This window comes from Ambystoma mexicanum, chromosome 8 (genome assembly GCF_040938575.1).
Source record: "Ambystoma mexicanum isolate Mex_15411 chromosome 8, UKY_AmexF1_1, whole genome shotgun sequence".
Lineage (NCBI taxonomy): Eukaryota > Metazoa > Chordata > Amphibia > Caudata > Ambystomatidae > Ambystoma > Ambystoma mexicanum.
Window position 1 is genome coordinate 123504580 of NC_090929.1, and position 21247 is coordinate 123525826.

The window sequence follows — 21247 nt, forward strand, 5'->3', positions numbered from 1 at the left end:
TCGTAAACCATCACCTTGTTGGAGGTCTGTCTCCTCGATATTGATACAGACTGAGGTTGGGGTTTACGTTTCAGGATTAAATCCGACTTTCCGAATTCAGACCGTCCTTGCTGTCTGTTCGCTACCTGGGCATGTTGAGAGATGTGAAAACTTAGACAGCAGCACGTTCGGATGGGACTGTGAGGCATTGCCTGACCATTTTATAGAATTGGGCCAAGGAACTACATTGTTCAAAAGACCATTTTTTTTTGTTTTGTTTTTTTATTGTTTTTTTTTTTTTTTTTTACAAAGTTCCCTTTGCCACCTATTTGTGGAAAAGCATTGTATGCTTTGTTCGGGTGGTCAGGAAAAGTCCCAACGATGAAGAGGGGTTCATGTTGCGCGCAACAGATTTGTGACTGGGGATGAAGCAAAGTTAGAGCGATGTTGCAATTTTGTACATGTATCCAGTGTGGTTAAATTGCGAATGGGATATGCTACTTTATGTTAAGTTGATACATATTAGATTTGCACACACATAGAAAGACAAATACCAAAACCACCAAATGGAATATAAAACACGATCCAGAAATAATGTGCGATCAAGTGCCTAGTAATTGGCCAACAATGAGTTTTCATTACGTTCATGCAAGGAAGGGGACTGGTCATAGAGATCCCACTATGAAGAAAACAGGACTAGTTAAACATGCATGCACACTGATACATGCACAGGGCATTAATACATGTACATGTAGAGGGCCTGTATAGAAATGCATTAAAACGCGGCACTCAGAATGTTACTGTGGTATTGGTTTCACTAAATTTTCAGAGGCCAGAGGATGGGTAAATAAGTAACTACGACCTTAGCAGATGGTCAGCTCAGCTGAGAGACCAGCCATGGTTTTTACAGCCGGGTAGTATCGCGAAAGCAGATGCAATCACTAAGTGCACAGGCGCCCGACAGAGGGTTTCAGAGATTTGCTTTGACCAACAATAAATATGGGGTGAAATTATGCCCGAGGCGAAACTGACCAAAACTCCTTGTGATTCGACAATTTACTGAGTATGTGGCTAGGGGCCATGTGTGTTGAAATGGTAGTCATTTCAATTAGAGTGTTCCAGGATGCCAGTAAAGTTGGGGTGGATGAGATAGCCCTTTGAACTGGCGATAACTGCTTTTTTGCATCCATGCGAACCATGTGCAATTAGGTTTAAGAGGTTTAAGGCCAGTTGTGACTCGTAATGAATTAGGTCTGTATATGAATGTTTAACCATGTGCTGATGTCATGACCTACCATGGACGAATTCGAAAGAGGTGTGTGCTATGAATAGGATCTGAAGATGGTAGTTAAGTTAAGAATTGGAAAAGATGGGGTTTCTTTGTAAAGGTTTTGTCCAAATTACATGTGGGCGTTGGATTGCAATACACATTTGTGAGTGTTTTAACTGTTGCAAAAATGCATATAATGTGTCAATTTATGTGGTTCATTGAGACTTTGGTTAGTGGATTCGACAGGGCCATCTTGCACCTCCCCGGACGATTGTACAATAAACTTTCTTTACGTACAAATGTGCACTTGCATGTTAAGTGGTGGGCCTGCTTGGTTGAGGTGATTAGGGGCCTGTCCATACAGCCTCCAGATAGTGATAAACCAGAGAATACTGTAAACGAGGAACATGGTCATCATAAAATACTCTGAGTCGGTTCCCTTAACTTTCACTATATGAACACCACCAGAGCATAAGGAGAATACAAGCCTGAGCCTGGACATCCTTTTCCAAACCCCACCAAAATTAGCCCATATGCATTGAGACATGTTCTCATAAGTCAATGTAGAAGAACAACGAACCGTTGAACATAGTTAAACTTTACATCCAGGGGCCAAGGCTAATGATGTTTTACTTCATTGATTTTGTCTATGATTTCCGCCCCTCCCCCCGTTTCCAACAACATTCCCCTTCTCGCGTGCACCCTAATCTTGCTCTAGGCCACCTTTGCGCGCACCCTAATCTTGCACTAGGCCACCTTCGCACGCCCTCCTAATCTTGCACTAGGCCACCTTTGCGCGCCCCCCTAATCTTGCACTAGGCCACCTTTGCGTGACCCCCTAATCTTGCACTAGGCCACCTTCACGCACACCCTAACCTTGTACTAGGCCACCTTGTGTACTTGGCTCGACAGTCCTATAATTACTATCAGTACCAAAAATAGACACAGCAGGGGCCTCATTACGAGGTGGGCGGTAAGGGATTACTGGCACCGGTAATCCCTTACCGCCCTACTACGAGGTCCCTTAGCGGGTCCCTTCCTTAATGCCTGGTTTTACCAGGCGTTATGGAAGGGACCTGTTAAGGGACTTCAGAGCTAATAACGGTACCGCAATTTGCGGTACCGTTATTAGCACCTTCCCATTGAACCCTATGGGGGCTGAAATGGGACTGGGGAGTGGCTTTTTCAATGGGGACTTACCGGTCCCGCAAAGGTCAGAATAGACCGGCAAGTCCCCATTGAACGGAACCGGACACAGTACTGGTATTGGAGGTAGTCATGGCGCTACTAGCGCCATGACTACCTCCAACCTCGTAATGAGGCCCCAGGTATTTTAAGCTTACATATCTGCCAGGATTTCCCCACACAAAATAGAGGCCTGCCCACATCCAAGAGTACTCGATCTCCAACACATCGCTCTTCCAACCCTACCTTGGTATTCGAATGCGAAACATTAAACACAGACACTTCTGTGCCACATCTCTCTAGAGTTCGGCCCATTTATGGTGGACTAACACGCATCCACACTAATGCAATGCCTTTCCCCCATCCATCTCTCTCCCGGTTTCCACGACCTCCTTTCTCGCTTTCCTCCCCCTGACTTTCTCTCCCAAGCAGACCAAGTTCGAGTTTCCCCAGTTAGTGGCAAAAAACACCGGGGACACGGATTCCTCGCTTTGCAACCACCAGTGTTTATTCAGCGCAGTACCAAAGCATAGTAACATAGCCTAACACGCAACACTTGCACCTAAAACATTCACATGTAACAAATACGATCCCGAAAGCTTCTAAAAAAAAATCTTCAAAGTGGGGTTAAGACACTTTCTGGGGTGTTTTCCTTTTCCCCTTTCGCACATCCACCACCCCCCAACAAAGCCCCTAGGGGCGTCCATCTTGGCGTGAGTTACACAGGAGTAATGTATGAAACTGTGCATAACGTAGGGTGAAAAACAGGATGGTCAGTCACCTCCAAGTGTTTTAGCGATAACCTAGCAAAAATGAACAAAAAATAAATAAAAATAATCCAACACACTGGCAAGAAGCTAATCGTGCCCTTGGTTGACGGACCATTAACCAGAGTCCAGGCAGGTTTCTGTGCATTGACAATGAATATGATTGAGAAACCGTTCCATAGGTTGATGACCGGGAGTTACAAAAGCTGCAATGTGGTACAAACACCGATTCCACTTACTGGCTTGGTGGCTTTGCCAGAACACAGACATTGGAGTGCTGTGGGCGCCACTCTTGCATGTCAAGTGCAACGCTCTCCAGTTAGAAGGGGAACATACGCAGAGTAAGTTCTGTCTTGCATGACCTGAACATGCGCCCCCTATGTTCTTCCAAACACATAAGTTTCGGTGGTACAGCAAGCACGGCTTATGCCGCGCCACTGAACCGTCCTCCTGGCATGAGCTGTAAGGACAGTGGTTTGCGCTCAATCGCAGGTTGGCTCGAATGGGGTGACCAGACGTTCCAATTTTGCCGAGACCGTCTAGGAATTTGGCTATCTCCACCCGTCCCCCACCCCAATCGCCAACCTCTTTGGTAATAGCCATGTGCATTTAGCGATTGCGCCACAGAGGCTTGTTAATAAACAAGCGTAGCAAACCATGTGACAACAATCAGCGCAAACACTCCTCAAAGCGCTAGCGAGATCTCATATTTATAAACTGCAGGTTTGAAAAATGATAAGTGCTGGAGATATTAATTTTAAATGTTTGATCCCTTAAGGAGTAGGGGGGAGGGAGGGCGTGGCAGAGGTGAGGGTTGAATGGGCTTGAGCTTCTAGTCCTATCTTTATGTTTGTGGCCTGTCCCATTTAATATTTTCAAAATGTGGTCACCCTAGGCTTGGATGCTATTTTAATGTAACGCGCTACTACTGCCTAAAGTCACTTTCCAGCTCAGCACCAGTGGTACTTCAGTAATCCAGTAGGTTCTGTGAATAGGCCATTTACTGCACTAAATCCCCAGGGTAGTAGTGTTGGAGGGCCTAGGCTTGTCTGCGGAGTGCAATACCACGCCCCCACCAGTAGGGGTAGCCATATCTTGGTCGTCTACTGGAAGGCAAATGAGCCAGGGGTGTTTGAGAAGAGGGGAAAGTGGGTGGTAGATGCTACAAACAAAGGGAGGCAGAGCCGCAGCATTGAAAGGGGTTTTGCGATAGAATGGCTGTGGGCCAGTCGTGTTTGAGGAACCACAGTTGTTCCAAGGGGAAGAGGCGACCGTGTCCCAAAGAGTTGTGATAACTGGGTTGTTTTTCCAAGGCAGATTTGGAGAAGTGCAAATCGATACACAGTGTGCAGACTGTCCCAATATAGTGATTGGGACAAAGCTCTGGGTGTGAACCAATTTTTGACTCGGACTGCACGCCGACCCCACCGGCTTACGAATCAGAGTTCTCTTTCCTGTTTTTCATTCACGTGTAGTGAATGACAGTGCCGAAGTGTGCGACTTGGGTGCAACGGTCTGTGATTGGTGGGGCTTTTAGTATAACAAAAAGTACGCAGAAAGGTCTCGCAATCCTAGGGTTAGGAGGAACAATTGAAGAGCTACCCTCAAAAGCACAACACAAGGTGCACGTGATTTTAATGATGTCAGGGGCACTGGTGATAATCGATGGAACATGAATGGGTGGGAAAGGTGTGGCAGTGCAGCTCTAGAACAGGTAACCTACTCCCAACAAGGGAACGATCAGGGATTTGTGGCTGATGGGACTTAGTAATTACATTTCTCCAGAAAGGCTCAAAAGGAGTGTGCTGTCCGAGAAAGATGAAACAATTGGGCCTGATCTCATATGGGGTCAAACCTGGTAAGGGGATCTCATGGGGGAAGAGGAGAGAATCAACGATGGGAGTGGACTTTAGAACATATGGACCATAGGACTGTACACCCGAAAGAGGGATAAGCCGAACGCAATGGACTTCTGTTGGGACAAGGGGGGGCGGGGCGAGAGGGGAGTTACGAAATATTAATGAACATGCTAATAAAAACTTCTGTGAAAAAAAATAGTACAAAAGTATGCAGGAGATGTATTAAAGCTGAAATAGAACCAGTTTTTTTATTAAAAAATTAAAAATCATTCAACAAACTACAAATAAGGCTTTTAAAAAAAAAACATCAATTTGTATAGGTTTATGGCGTGGTTTCATTATTACTTCAGGGCGAGGTAAAACATCATACGTTCAAAATAAAACACAGCTGGACTAGTTTTAGGCACCAGAAATGCAGGTGGTGAGGCCTTCTCCATGCTTATACACCTTCCCGCAACCCCACTGGACCTCTGCCCCTAAAGCGTGAAAAATCTACTCACTTGCTGCCAATACCGCCAATCTGACACTCCCAAAATAATTTCTAAAGATGTGCAGGACAAGAGTGGCTGGGTCTGGGGACTTTAACTTCATTTAAAAAAGGTATTGTCATTTCTAAATAAAACAACTCAATCACCATTAACTTTAGATCCAGTTTCTTAGCATGTTCGCAATCTATGCCTTTTTAAAATAGAGGACTCTCGAATCTAGAAAATAGCCCTCCTTGTATCCGGCGCAACACCGCTTGCCACTGGTATGCCGCACCCCTTGACACCCTCACACAACCCGTCCTAGCCACAGACTTTCCCTCCCCCAGGACACCACAATCCCACACAAAGCTTCTGGCTACACACGGCCTATCCCTGAAATTACTGAGCAGCCTTGGGACGGTCTCTGAAAGCTGCAATTATAAAAAGAAAATTGCAAAGCCGGTTAGGTGCAGCAATGCTCTACCCAAAAATGTGAGCTCAACCCCAAGAAGCAGCACAAGTGGCGGTTAAACACTTGCGTTTTGCGCAACTAATGCACCGATTTGTGCATGCAGCTCTTTACACTGCGCAACATTAAAACCAACAGACCTATTCCAAGCAGGGGAGGGCTGGGAACAGTTTAGGCATAGCATATGTTTCATATTAAAATTTGAAGATTATGGAATATGGACAAACCAGATGATTTGTGCGCCGAGGTGAAATGTACCCAATTTATATTTACAGACTGCTGCATGTGGGGGTGTATTGTGAGATCAAGCCCTAGGCTCAAACCAGTCACATTGTTATACGACGAATACACCAATCACACTGTGCTTGTCCTATATAATCATTAAATCTTTATTTTCCATGCATCATAAATCATTTCTAAATCTAACATCACATCTTGCCTTCACACAAGTATTTTTGCCTAAGTTGACACGTGTTTCGACCTTTTCTGGGTCCTCCTCAAGGCTATAAAAAGGCAAGGTTTTCTAATACTCTTGTAATCTGTGCATAGTTATTGATTTGATCAGCAAAAAATAATGATAATTGAAATAAAAATCAGTCTCTAAATTGTAAAATAAAAAAAGACTAACCCTCAACAAAAAAAATAAAAGAGGGAAAACAAAGAAGGAAAAATGTCACAAAATCCATTATCTCATTACCAAAATTAATTAAAGGAACTCTTGAAGGTTTGACTACTAATGCTAGATATCTCAAAATGTATGTGGCTTACTTAATCGCTCCCAGTGCAGAACTGACAAACTACAATAAACATCAATTGCGTTATGGGACACTCCCATATATAATGTTGCAACCTAGCCCATGCAAGATAGCGACAGACAGCAGTAACCACGAAGCCCATTCGATGTACCCATTTCACTAGTACCTGCATACATAACTTAGGCAAAGGCAAGCTGGAGACCAGGTCCAAACTCTTACTCTCAAGGAGTGCTGACCTTCCAGTAAGTTACTGAATGACACACGTTTGGAGGAAGTAGGGCACTGGTAGTATAGCTAAGCGGCAACACACTCCTCATGGAAGCAAGACGACGCAGAGCAACACAGGTTCGATTCCTGGCTCCCTGCTTACAAACCTCTTCGGTATTAAGTGCTTTATAAAAAAATAACTATTACAATAATAAGTCGTTCAATAAATTCAACTGGGTGCCTGAGGCGGCACTCTTGATACTTTTACTGTTTCAGATCAGGAGTCATTGACCTACTTCACATCTGCAAGTTATTCTAAGTGCCTGGGGAGGACTCTCTACCATGGATAAGGAGTGTCTGTTAAAGGTGCAATTGATTAGATAGGGCCATTCTATGTATCAGACTGGCGACAATGACCTGGGCAGAGCAGGAGAAGCCTTCTGGGTTTTATTGTATAGATTAACGATTTGCTCAAGCACATTACTCTCCCAAAGCATGCAACTAGTTCTCAAGGAAGCTGGTTCCAGTAAGGTGGGCTTATTGGGGTGCAGGGGTAATATTCCCCGTCAGGGCCCTCTCCGACTAGCAACTGCTAATTAGTTGGGAGTAAAGCTGGGCAGGGCAATCCCACTGTAGTTGCAATCATTTGATTCTTGAGACCGCAGCCTCCCCCTACAGCCCAAATTATATCATCTGATGGAGGAAACGGTCAAATGTAGGTTTGGTAGATGCAGGTAACCAGGTAGTAAAACCAAAAGGTTGAAGGGAGCAGGAACGATCGGGAGCTGAGGTCTATAAAAGCAGTTTTACTACTCTGGAGGGTTTTTCTTTTCTAAGTTACTGCATAACTTCCTTTTAACATCCTGTAGTCAGTTGCAGATAAACTGAAATCTGTTTGACCTAAACCACATCTCTGTCTGGGGGGTGGCTCCATTTTTAGCAGGGTGGGGGGGTGGGGAAGGGCGCGAGGAGCCATATAAACACTAAGAAGGAATCTTTACTCACAACCAGTGGAGTTACTTTGCTGAAAATGTTGGGGGTGGGGGGGGACATGACATCTGAAGAGAGGTGCCCCAGCCAAATGAATGGGGACAAAATGGTACGATATGAAAGTTGGAGGGGACAAACACCCCTGCCCCACCCTAAAATTGCACCCATGCTCATAACTAACCTCTCCCTGATGTTTTGAACACTTAAGTTGTTATCGCAGGTTAATGATTAGACATTATAGCGAAGAGAGTCCAGGCCATTCCTAAGGGATGCTATAGATCAGGTGGTTATGTAGGGTTTTGTTTTCGGCCCCTTCATGCGCCTGGACAAGTGTGCAATTCTAATAGACGCTTTAGTAACTGCATGCGATGCACTCTTGGAGGCATTTCAACTCAACGTATTGACAGACTCCAAGCGGAGCGGTTTCTGGACGTAGTAAACGCGATCATGTCCGAGCTGCTTGCAAGAATCTATGGGGGCTTTGAGTAGAGCGTAGACTTCTGCTTAGAGCTCTCTGCTTCATCTTCAAATGCATCCATGGGGCGGCTCCCGCCTACCTTAAGGATAGCGGCACACACTATATCCCAGGACGGAACCCATGGTCCACACAGGATCGCAGATTTCATCTTCAGAATCCCATCGGTCCAGAGGCGATATGGAAGTGTTTTATTATGGTGCAATCCCATAGGAAAACGTTCCATGAATCAGGCCCTCAGTCTTGGGACCCAGAATTACCAAAATTCTATTAACGGCAGCACACATTTTTCCAAGCATCTGGCCTCTATCGAAGCAGCATCGATCAGCAAGCAGAAGAAATATATAAAGGTTCGAAATGACCGACCAATCAACCAAGACAAAAATGCCTTATTTTGCCGGTTTCACTCACTGTGCTTTCAACCACCTGCCCTGGTCGCAGCCCATTGAAAAGAACAAAGGCTCCGGCATACCCAGTGCCCTCGGAGAGCACTACTTTTGGTACACGTCTACCACTGAGTAAGGCAGGGACCATCTTTCAGCCAAGGTCCCCAGACCCTGATAGCTCAGCGTGCTGGGATTCAGTGTCTGAGGGTCACGGGGGCTTTGAAGGTGCATTCTGTAATGCTGGGATGGCCTGACCTCCCATTGGCCAGCAGTAAGTAGGCCCGTTATTCTTGCCGTTGACCAGGAAGAAGAGCAATTTAGTAGTCACCATTCTGGATCCGTTTAGTCCTAGGTAAAGCAGATTATCGTGCAAAAGCTTTTATATTGTAGAGCTCAGCAGAAAAGTATGATCATGGCACAGCATTAAAACAATGCAGGTTGCATTAGGCGATCCTGCACTTGTATAGCGCCTCCTGCCATAGGCTTATCAACAATGCAGGGATATGTGTCGGCAAAATAAGCTTGTTCGCCTGCTACAGCACTCTATGCAACAGGTCACGAGTTTACAAACCAGCCATGCTGACTCAGCGCGTCATCCGCACAAGATTAATTGGAGGAATAACATCGAGCTGAGTTACAGGTACACTTTTATAGTGCTATGAAAACGCAGGAGGCACTGCATGACTGTTTCGCACACACTCATTCATTCGGACTTCTCGAGACATCTTATCAGAAGAGCAGGACACTCCTTTACACAAAGGAGTCAGGACACGTCTGTGCATTAACCACACACCAATGTAAACAATCGTATTCGAACGGAGTGATTGGTTGAATGGGCCTGAAGGCGGGAGCTTCTGGGGTGTACTTTGCTCTTGCAAGAAGCAGCTGCAGGGATCCGTACCAAGTGCACGTGGCCGGACCTGCACGAGGAGTGCAGACGGAGAGACGCGGGGAAGCCAAGCGCATAACACGGAAAGGGAATCGGCAGTAGCCAGCAAGCGACGCACGCAAACACACATTATGCCTTCAGATTGACGTGTGCTAATGGCAACAACATGCATGTCGACTGAACAGCAACAAGCGTGGGGAGGGGAGCACGCATCCGACTGCTAAGCAGCCGAGGAGAAGAGGGCCTGCCCTGTCTGCATGCCACACTGGTTGCAAACGTGTCCCTCCAAAATAGCTTCCGAGCGGTGTCGACACTGCAAGAGAGAGAGAAGTCTGCACATGTCCGCCGCGAGTGTGAGTGCACAGAGTGGCTGGCAGCCGAACACCGCAGACTAACTCGCGAACTCCCCCCCCCCCCAGACTCATGCTGTAACCCAATAACAGGAGCAAGAATGCGCCGCCCTCGCCCCCACCATCCGGACCCCGGCGAACGGCAAAGCACATATTACTTGAAAGCGAGAGGAATTAGCCGTGCTGGGGCTCCAGCGATAAGACAGCAGCTGCCCGATAAGAAGGTTCCCGGCAGCCACGCCTCCCCCTCTTTGGCGCAGAACCGTCTGCACCGAGAACCACAAGATCAAAGGCACGAGTTGCTAACAGCGCCCAGAAGTATGCGTCCAGGCCCACTGCATTTATGCATCCAATTAATTATGGAAGAGAAGAGACCATTCCGTTTACAGTCGTGTCTGGTGGTCCAATAGGAAGTTGCCGTCAGGACTGAGGCCCGCCTTAGAGTCCCAATGCCCCCACATTGTGTGATCCTGCGCAATTGGCATGCTCTCCGGGACACCATGCTTTCATACGCCTATAGTGGGAGCTCGTTGAAAAACTGATATTAAGCACCACGTGTTGGACCTTAAAGTGGCCTTTGATTCGTATTAATAAGGGGAGAGGATGACAGCAGTTCTGGACTTTCATTTCACTTTATTTTAAACTTTTGTAACGCGCCACATGCCCGAGGCCCTCACATTGTGCGAGTTGTAGACGACTTTAAATATATTGTTAATGACTTTGCAAGGTGGCCAGTTCAGGGCTGGAAAAGTCCCCCAGGGGATTATTCTCAGCACACATTTCTCAGCGTAGAATGTATTAGTCGCCAAGAAATGCATCTACAGGGCAATTAAAATAAGTTCGTGTAAGGGGGGCGGGGAGTGGGCTGTAAACTAAGAATGTTAGGAAATTCAAAAATGAAAACGAAGCCTGGGGGGGGGGGATGGGGAAGAAACATGTTGTTTGAGCTGCCATTCTGGTTCAGCGCCTAGAGGCTGCCCCTGGGCGGTATAAGGCAACACAACATACCATAAAGTTACATGTTTTGCCCGGGGAATTGGGGGCGGACGCTCTGAAGTTAGTACTCTGAACATGTAAACGCCACACCCGGCTTGTCGGATCCTGGGGGTTTGTAGAGGCTGCGCTTTCAGACAAGGATATGGCGCTGCAACTTCTTAACAAGGGCAGCTGTGGGCAAGGCGCTATACAGAGCAAAACACCTTGAACGCTGAAACAATGGGTCAAGTCCTAAAAATGTGGGGTGGACTCAACATACGGAATGGGATGTTAAGTCACCAGAACACATCAAGGTGAAATCTGAACACGTCTTTAAATTAGCTTTGCGTAATCATACGAATTGCATTTCTTTTTCATAAACATCAAGGCACATAACAAGAGAGGATATTTTCTTCTAATATTGTTTTGACAATAAAAGTTGTGCATGTTTTAAACTCCAAGAATCAATACCAGTGTTCCCCCTGGAACGTGCAGTCCAGAAATACGGCATTTCGACTTTAGTGGTCTAATTCTCTACAGGTGCAGTGGTGGAAGCGTCAGGCCTCCTCCGATCCTGGGGACCGCGAGGTCGGTACACATTCAGAAAAAAAAAAGAGTCAATGTACCACACAGCCTCTAAAATAAACGGGGGTGGGGGGAGACGTCCACCCGCGCGTATCCCCGACTTGAGACCTGGCTGAATGAAACACGTGGACTCGAGAAGTGGTCAGATTACGAAAATAGCTCAGGGTCGATCTAAACATGGCTATGCTGGTTGATCCAATGCCTGCGATTCTGGGCAAATCACCTTTTTTCTTTCCAAGCATCACACACATTGGGAGTGCTTGGAACTAGGTCCGAGCAGCATTAACTACACTAGAAGCAACAGCCCCTCTACAAACATCCTGGCAGGCGATTAATGTCAGTCTTGCCCCCACACAATTCCACCCTGCGATTAGGGGGAGGGGGGGGGACGCGTGTTCTGCCTGCTCCTGGTATATGTAATGGTTTATTCCACATTACCCGCGGGGCACATACTCCGCCCCCCCCCCCCATCCCCCCATCCCCACCCCTGTGTGCGGAACTTGCCCCACGCATGATTCTGCGGTTGACGCGATTGACTTGCAAATATTTCTGGGTAAAACACCGTGTGCCCTCAATATACATACAGAGCCCCTACGGCGCAGGCTGTGGTCACTGAAAGGGCACAAGGCTAAGCCTGTCCGGCTGAGCTCTCGAAGCTGCACCACCTAGCCCCCAGATAGGGCAGAGGGCATAGGGCATGGTGAACTTCCAAGGACTCCCAACTGGGAAACAAAAACACCCACGAGGTTCAGTTTCCAGCAGGTTTGAAACCTAGAAAGTTTAATACCAAGAAAGACGACCAAGAATGCACACATTCTGACCCCAAAACTTTCCTTCGAGGCCGGGGTGGGGGAGCGTCGCGATATCAGAACAGATAACCCCGCCCGCAGCGGGGAAGAGCGCAGTGCCCCCCCCCCCCAACCACAAACCAGACGTGCCTCTCTCTTGAAAACCTCAAACGTCCCCATTCAATAAACACACGCCCATCTTAGTGAAACCCCAAATATCAACCATGGAAACCAAAAACGTCCAATCAAACTAACCTGAAAAGGGCCCAATGTCCTGGGGACCAACGTGTCCTGTTCGAACCCCCATTCCCCCAAGCCACCCAAAAAGGGGGTGGAGGGGAATCAATATTGGTTAGAACCACCTTCACCACCCAAGTCCAAGAGCCGCTTTACCTGCAACCTCCACTCTCGCCCAGCATTTCAAGTTAAGGTTGTTCTGTCCCGATAGGACGCACGCACCCTGCTTAGCCCTGCAAAAAATAAAACAAATCCAAAAAGGGGATTGGGAGTGAACAGCACACCCCATAAGGTAAACGTACCCAATGGCGAAAAATGGTGCCACAACTTGACCCTGCCACCTGAAATCCTCACAGCAGCCACACCAACCCCTGGAGCTATCATAGCAGCAAAACACATTTCGCTCTTACCCAAGAGGCTGAGAAGCGTGAACTTGACCCCGGAGAACCTGGGGGCTGAGGTCCACATTTCCGAGAAAACGCTGGCCAAGACTGCCTCGGGAGCGGATTGAGCAAGCGCCCGGAAGCAGCCATGCGCTGCACGTGGCACTAATTAAATTCCCAAAAACAAACCGATGAAGCTTTTCGCAGCTCAGTGCGCTTTTCGTGGGGCAGCGGCAGGGCTGCCAGTCTAAAAGGGGCATTCTGCAGGCATTCCTCGGATTTTATAGGTCTTCCCAAGTGCAGACATTGCTAGGCGCGTTCCCTCTCTTAAAAAATAATCAATTCAGGCCAACACACTCCACTGGGAAGATGGGACAAGATACAATATGCAACCGTGGTCCAGTTTACACATGCACACGCATGTTCACTTTTTGCCAGGACGGGGGTGAACGCTGCACAGGTGGGGGGAGGGGAGAGACGGGAGGGTCACGGGCTCCAGCGAGTCACTTGTCAACAAGCAAACGTCCGCCCCATCTCGCCCCTTACTCCAACAATATACACACACGCCAGAGCGCCCACACACTCACTACCTTAGGCCTCACTTGTCACACTACGTGTCCCCTGCCTCGATGGCCTGCCCCGGTGTCCACAGACGCCCCTAGCCATGGCAGAAACAGAGACCGACCCCCTTTACTCACGGTCTCCCAAATACCTTAAGCCTCCAATGCACCCCACCATACTAGTGCCCAGCACCCCCCCTAGCCCATCACACTGAGCGCACAAGCCAACACTCTTTACTTGCAATGATTCACATAAACTTTTCACAAAGTTACACACATGTCAACAATGTGACTAAACACCTCAACCAGGACATCTGCCACGAATGTTGCAGCCCCAGTGCTTCTCTGCAGGCTTTGACCCACTCTGCTAGCCCCGTCTGCACCATCACCACCTCCCCACTTGGCCCCCAATGCACCCCACACCGTCGCTGCACCGCCGCCCCCACACGCAGGCCGGCCGCAGAGGTCCTGCCGACCTGAAACTGACAGGGAAATGACATGTTGCCCAGCGGCTGCAGATCCCCGGCCCGAGCAGACACTGAGTCCGGGGGTGGTGTGGGGGGGGTGCATACCCCAAAGTAAAGAGAGGGGCTTCTTACCGGAGCTGGGAGTCCTCGGGACGGCCCTGCGAATCCAGAAAGTGCCGAATAAGCCAGAAAGGGGGGAAAAAAAGCAGCGTGACAGGGAGGGTTTGTCAGAAGGTTTTGAGGAGGAAAGAGCCGCCCCTCCTCCTCCCTCCACCTCTCTTTCGGAGAGCTGCCAATTCCTGCTGTTGTTAAGCAGGCGCAACCAGCTGTCAAAAGAGGCCCAAACTTACCAAGACGGCCACCGAGGGCGACGTCGGAGGGCTAAGCAAGATAGGAAGGCTCTGCACAGCAGTGCAAAATGTGCACTTCTGCAGAGTTACTCGGGCTGCCGACCCGTGTTCGAGAGTAGCACACCCGGCACTCATTGTAAAATGTAAATTCTGGTGATTATCGCTTTGTTTTTCTCAATGATTAATGCAGCACTTTTTACCAATGTGCCATATATTATTTTTGAATTTGCATATTTATTTGTGTTTCAGAAGCGCTGCATAGCGACTTCCGTCCACATGAAAGCACTGAGAAGTAATGCAGAAAAGAAGCTACAGATGTTGGCTGGTTGTTAGATTCAAGTTTAATGCTGGGTAGGTATAATTCCCTAGGCCATTGCTCTCAGTCAATACCCTCTGCAGCAGTGCCGGCCTTAGTGGCGGCTGCGCCCCAGGTGGAGGCGCCAAACGTTTCTTTTCAGTGGTGGGAGAAGGCCGCAGGTGCATAAGATGATTATCTCCCCACTCCCGCGCCGGAGCAGGGAGTTAATCACTGGAATAGGGCGCTGATGGAAGCATCAGAGCTCTATTATAATGAAAACCACCCCGCTCCTGCGTTGCAGCGGGGAGGTAATTATCTCAATAGGTTGCCAGCACCCTATTGTTAAATGCGCTCGCTCCCGCGACAAAAGGACATTTCTCCCACCATGTTATTGCCTGTAATTCAAGCTGTTGTTGTTATTACCACCTGATTGTACACACTGTAACTTATGGCAACTGCATACTTGTAACACTTGCAACATTTCCAATGCGCCCAGATACCTCTGGATCAAGGTGCGCTATAGAAATAAATAAAACAAACAAACAAGCCAGCTCGGGGTAGCCCTTGAAAGGCTCCGGCAAGCTGGCGCCCTGGTGGGCTAATTGCACCCTGTGGGGCTATGGCGCTCCGGGCGGTTGTCCGGCCCGCCCTGCCCTAAGGCCGGCCCTGCTTTGCATCCGTGGCTTCACAGTCGAAGGTGCCCTGGAGGGGGTTAATATAATATACAATGGGGACAATAACAGTGGTAAATTAAAACGCTCTGCAACGGAATAAACTCGATTACGCCAAGCATAGGAAAAACACATCATTACAATTGCTCGATGCCTGCAACAGTTATATAGAACACATGCACATCGTGTTATTACAGTTGTGACATCATCACGTGTCTGCAGCAAGAAAATGACACAACAAACAACTGTAATCAACTATTGCAGTCAAAACCACGACTGTAATCAACTGTAGCAGTCGTTACCACCTGCAACTGTAATCGACTATTGCAGGTGTAACATGACGTCATAACGTCGTTGTCAGAACAAACTCATGGTGCGAAAGGCAGAATTCAGATGGGCCCTTAAACAAGAGAATGGATTTTCAGACGCCCTTTTTTTGACAATATAGTCATGAATAGCTCAGAAGATGTTTATGGAGATGTGTAGATTTAGAACACATCTACAGTATACAGCAAGAGAGCAAACATGTAACCACAGGCTTCCAGTTATTCTAAACTTCTAAGCTGACCTATCAAGGAACTAATGTCTTTGCAACACATTAGAGTCTGCATATTGGGGCCTTTAAAAAAAATAAACAGGACCTATTCTGCATTTACTTTACAGACTGACAGCTGCACAGTCTCTAGCATCAGAGCATGCAGAGGCGAAGCAATGAAGGAGAAGATGGAATGTCCACGTATCAAGAGGAATTTAATACCATCTTGCAAGACACCCCACAGGTCCACGACTTTGTAACGCAGCTTAGCCTTCAACCTCGTTACTCTGTCTGGTCACAGACTCCCTTGATGGCTTGCGATACCCTTAAAACTCCCTGAAGGGGCTACTTTATTCTACATATTGTACTAATAATAAATATATTTATTATTGTTACTATTATTATTCATTATTACGATACTTATATCGCAATTGGACCGCCTCAAATTCACACACGGTTGAAACGATTGTTGCACTGCCAGGCGTTTTGCTGCGTGCTTATCATAAACATGCAGCCACACAATAGTGTGTTGCAATTACTTCTGCCTTCGTTGCCTGTTTGCTCAGGACTCTTTGACCAGTAGAAAAATGCACTGCATTTCTCATAATGTTATTCGATCACCCTGGCTGCCCCCGAAACAAATTAAACACAAGTAAGTCATCCCGTACTGGTCAGCCACAAACAAAACGCAAATCAATCTCTTGCTTCAGAGCAAGCAAGGCACCAAATACTGAATGGGATGATGGAGCGTGCATGCATTATAAGGAATAAAAGTCCCTCAAAGAGGTCGAAGTGGGCTGGAGCAGTGCTCCTATACTTTTTATTTTTAAGTTTCACTGTTCCTATACTTTTATTTAAAAAAGAAACCGTTCTGGAGTGGTTTTGTTTTAAAATCAAACTGTAGGAAGAAATTGAAGACTGCACTTCAGTGCAGTGCACTGAACATTCCCTTAAATAACAGGTGTGTTTGTTTGCGGGTTTGGATTGTGTGTGGGAGGGGATGCAGCGATGGGGTTTGTGGAGAGTGGGGGCAGGCCAGCAGGGAACATAGGATATTGCAAGACACTTGAGAGTTCAATGACCTACTTTTGTTTTTTTGATTGTCAAGCTTGCCCCAACTGAAGAGCAACAATGTACCCACTTCTAATTGACATTACAATAACCAAAGTACTGAAACACCAAACGAAGCACTGGAGACAGTCGCAACAAACTCTGTGATGCAGTGGCCTCCCATGTGTAAAAAAAAAGACTCTTTCTTATAAAATGCGTAATTCTCATGAACTATTCATACTATTTGATATGATATTTTATTTGTATCGCGCTCTTTCACACGTGTTTCAGAGCGCGACAAGGCAAGGGAGGGGAACAAGGGAGGACAAAACAATGGTCTTAGTCGATCTTTAGTCTTGGAAAAACAACAGTAGCCTTTATAGGGATCTGTGCCTCAACCATTGTTTCTCGGTTTGTGTGTAAAGACCTCAGGCATGGCCTCTTTTGGCCTCTTATCTTATCCTCGCCTTCGGCGCCTGGCTCTCCTTGATATCCGGTAGTGATAGACCCTCCTTTTTATTTTATTTAACATTTTTAAAGCGCTCACACAGCCATCAAGGCGCTGTTACAGGAATGTTTTTTTTAGTTGCATAATTGTTTTTTTGTGTGTTTTTGTCTTAGTTGCGTATTTATAACACACTTAATCCCCAGAGGTTTCTAAGCGCGGACCCGGGGATCGAACCTGTGTTGCTTCATGTCGTCTTGTTCCAAGGCGAGCACGTGACCCCTGAGCTATCCTCCTGGGACTCCTTGTTAACCTGTCTGTACCTAGGCTTCTTCTTGGCACTGTTCTTGGTCACCGTCCTCAGCCGCCAATCTCCCCACCCATTAATGCGCCAACGACAATACAATGGCGGGTGTCACCAAGCCGTGCAATCCGCAGTGCTTTCAGTAGACCTTTCCTTCACTCACACCTGTGCCCACCTTTTCACAATCAATCATTGCTTGTTTATCTGAGAATACCTTATGCCTGGAAATGAATGGCACGAATCTAAAACCTAGAAAATTCAGGTATCACTGGTGAAGCATCTCAACAGGGGTTAGGTTGAGCATTAATAGTGATATTAGCATTATATCTATGTCATTAGTGAGTCGAGCATTTGCCAATGCAATATTATATATGACTCAATCCAGTCTAAGCTCAGTGAACAAACCCAAGGACCTCATGCATCAAATGCATTTAATTCAATTTACAGTGCATTCCATTAACTATAGATGGTTCGAATGCTTGTTCCTCCGAAGTGGTGCAACGAACCGTAATGTGAATTTCTTTCATTGGTTGATTCTCTGTTAAGCATGCCATTTGTAATTTTTATTGAGATTCATGAATTTAGTTTATTTTTAAATGCTTAGTGTTGGCCTTGAGGAAACACAAAGTATGCGAAACAAGTGTTGGCCAATCTTCTCCTAAATGCACCGCTTGCATAGGACAGCTGTTGATTTGATATACACCAAACAGAACTTCCTTGCATGCCACCAAATCTTCAGATTATTTCCAACTTGTAACTGATTGGAAACTCGGAAACAGTTTCACACAAAACGTGAGCATGCAAATTGGAGAAATGTTCTAAGGTTTTACAATCGAGTAATGGACTGTAATTTGGAGCAGCATTTGCTAAAACAAGCCCAATGTCTGTTTACTTCAGGGCAATCAGTATTTTTGGACTTCATTTTGGTATGTGTACTTTAATTTAAATAAGTAAACACAACACACAACTATGTTATGTTAATAAACATCTACTGCGCCCATCACAATGGTAGTGGTCTTATGGCATCAATGCTTGCGTAGATAGTAGCGTATTGTCCTGAAAAAGTGAGGTGCAGACTAATGTCTCCCTCTACCGGGATAGTAGCGTATTGTGCCACCATAGAGGGTAAACCACTCCATAGGCTGTGCGGTAAGGAAAAAGGGGTTTGGGGAGAAGGAGTCTTGTTATCGTAAGGGGGGTCCATGTGTGTAAGCATCAGTAGAGTAACCGAGAAATGTTAATCGGGAAATGTGGAAGTAAAACTCACCCAAGATTCTGAGAATTGTTACGTGAAGGCAGTTTCTAGTACCTTAGTTTCAAGGTACTGGAATTAGTCAATGCATGGCTGTTTGATGGACTCATCACTTTCTTCTACTGTGAATCCTATCATCCGCCCCCTTTCTATTTCACTGCCTCTCTCTGAGTCGGATACACCCTACACTGCATCCCCACTCGATCCTCCTCTCTCCTCTCTTGTTCTTAAGATCTTGCCACAACTGCTACATTTTCTTACTATTTGTCTCATTGCTTCTCTTTCCACCTCAGTCTTCCCATCCTAGTTCAAACAATTTGTTATCCTTCGTATCGCAAATGACTCTTGATCCTTCTTTGCTGGGTGACCAGATGTTTTTAAAAACCGGGACAGGGATAGAAATAGAAGTAGTAAATACAAATAAAACGTTAGTACTACTTCTATTTCGCTGGCCTTTTGGGGGGTCAGGGAGAGGGTGAGCTCGCAGGCACACTCCTCTCATTGGAGGAGAGCACCTGGGAGGGGAAGGGGTAGGAAATGGGGGGTGAAAAGCATTTCACACCCCCATTTGCGCAGGAAGAGTTGCGCCGGACCCAATTTCGGGAATTCAAAATCGGGTCCCGGCAAAAACTGGGACCCTTGCCTTCCATCCTTGGAAAACCCGGACGGGGTTTATAAAATTCCAACAACTTCCAGGACACCAGGACGGAGGATGATTCCCCCGGACTGTCCCGGGAAAACTGGGACGCCTGGTCACTCTATTCTTTGCCCTCTAACGATCTCTCTTTTGCCTTATCGCTCTAAGATTCTAGAAGGTGTTGTCTGCGCTCACGTTTCTACTTCCCCTGATCATCATTCTCTTCTTTCCCCCCTTCTAGCAGCTTCCTGTCCTCTTCATTCCACGGAACCTGTCACAGATTCCATCCTTCCTGCTCGTCATGCTGAACATTCTTCAATTCTCATTCTTCTCGCTCTGTCTGCCGCATTTGCTATTGACGATTACTCTTTACTATGTCTGATCATTTGTTCTCAGTGTCCTGGATTGGCCACACCTGGCACATTTCCCCTTTTCATGGTGTCCCACAAAGTTCTGTTCTTGGTCCCCTTCTCTTTTCTCTCTATACTTCCTCTCTTGGTTCTATTATTAATTGATTTGGCTTGTGCTGTCATTTTTATGCCGATGACTCACTCATCTTTGTCCCCTTCTCCACGTTCACGGACACTCTTCATTACCCATCGCTTCCTCTCTTTTAGCCATCCAGGCATACACATGAAATGATGTTCTTTCCTGCATCCTCTCTTTCTTCTGTCACCTTTTCTGCTTCCATTTCCTTCCCACCCTCTACTATTCCTATCACTTGTTCTGCTCGCAATCGAGGAGTTATCGTTGACTCTGACTATATATCCTAAGTCTCTCGCTCCTGTCGCTATGCTCTCTATAATATTCGTAACGCTTGTTCCCTTTCCCTCTTTCCCAACTACTAAACTCTTAATTACTTCTTGGGCGTTATCGTGCCTTGATTATTCCTCGGTTTTACTAATTGGTCTCTCTCACTATAGGCGCGACCCTCCATAAATCTCGCCCATCTAAAATCTATTCATCACTTCTGCTGTCCCTGCTCTTTTGTGTCTCTCTGATCCGTACATCTATTCCCTCCTCACTGAAACCTATTTCCTGGCTTTTTGATTGAGTTGCACTTGCTTTATCATTGCCTATGTATTGTTTCCAAGTGTATTCAGGTACTGTCCCCCTCCTATTTTCTTCTCTTACTTCTTTCTATGTCTCAGCTCGTCTCTTCGCTCCGAATCCTTTCATCTGCTTTCTATCCCTAAACCACCTTGTGGCCCCTCTCGCTTTCGTGCTTTCTCTCTGCCGGCACCTAAGCATTTGAATTCTTTACCTCTGTGTATTTGGTCCTTAACCGCTTGCTCTTCCTTTCTCATGTCTCTTAAATTGTCTCTTCGATCTTTGATTTTTTTTACATTGCTGTTTCCTATTTTTTTTTTATGTACCATTTTTCTCTTGTAAAGTGCATTACATAAATACAATACAATGGTCCTCAAACCTGATTACCGTTACCACCACTTGGTCCTGTGGGGTTACCACAGAACTAAAAGTGGTGGCAGGGTGGTGTTATGCCCCATTTTTGGAATTCATTGGTATTTTTGCAGATTTACCGCCGGTGAAATTACCGTGCTGCACATAAATCCTCCACTTTATCGCCAAAAATCTGCAGATTTTCCGGGCGGTAATTCAGTGGCAGTAAATAGGTCCAACATTTATAATTGGGCAGTGTGG

At 46.5% G+C, this 21247-nt stretch overlaps 1 protein-coding gene and 1 long non-coding RNA gene across 3 annotated transcripts in view; one reads left to right on the plus strand and one right to left on the minus strand.

Annotated features, from left to right (window-relative positions):
• The window catches only part of NEK6 (NIMA related kinase 6), an 884175-nt gene extending 869836 nt beyond the window's left edge, over nucleotides 1-14339 (minus strand). The window contains exon 1 of one of the 2 annotated variants that reach the window (XM_069609453.1): nucleotides 14176-14339. Coding sequence is in view for 1 of the 2 variants with exons in the window: in XM_069609452.1 (XP_069465553.1) it covers nucleotides 13044-13276 (233 nt within the window). In the remaining variant the exon portion in view is untranslated. Of the gene's footprint in view, nucleotides 1-13043; nucleotides 13305-14175 lie in introns of those variants that run through there. The other variant, XM_069609452.1, reaches the window with a different exon arrangement.
• Nucleotides 14340-14354: 15 nt separating this feature from the next.
• On the plus strand, nucleotides 14355-16270 carry LOC138471695 (uncharacterized). Its single transcript, XR_011268493.1, has 3 exons — nucleotides 14355-14536; nucleotides 14643-14744; nucleotides 16026-16270. It is a non-coding gene; the product is annotated as an uncharacterized lncRNA (long non-coding RNA).
• The last annotated feature ends 4977 nt before the right edge of the window (nucleotides 16271-21247 follow it).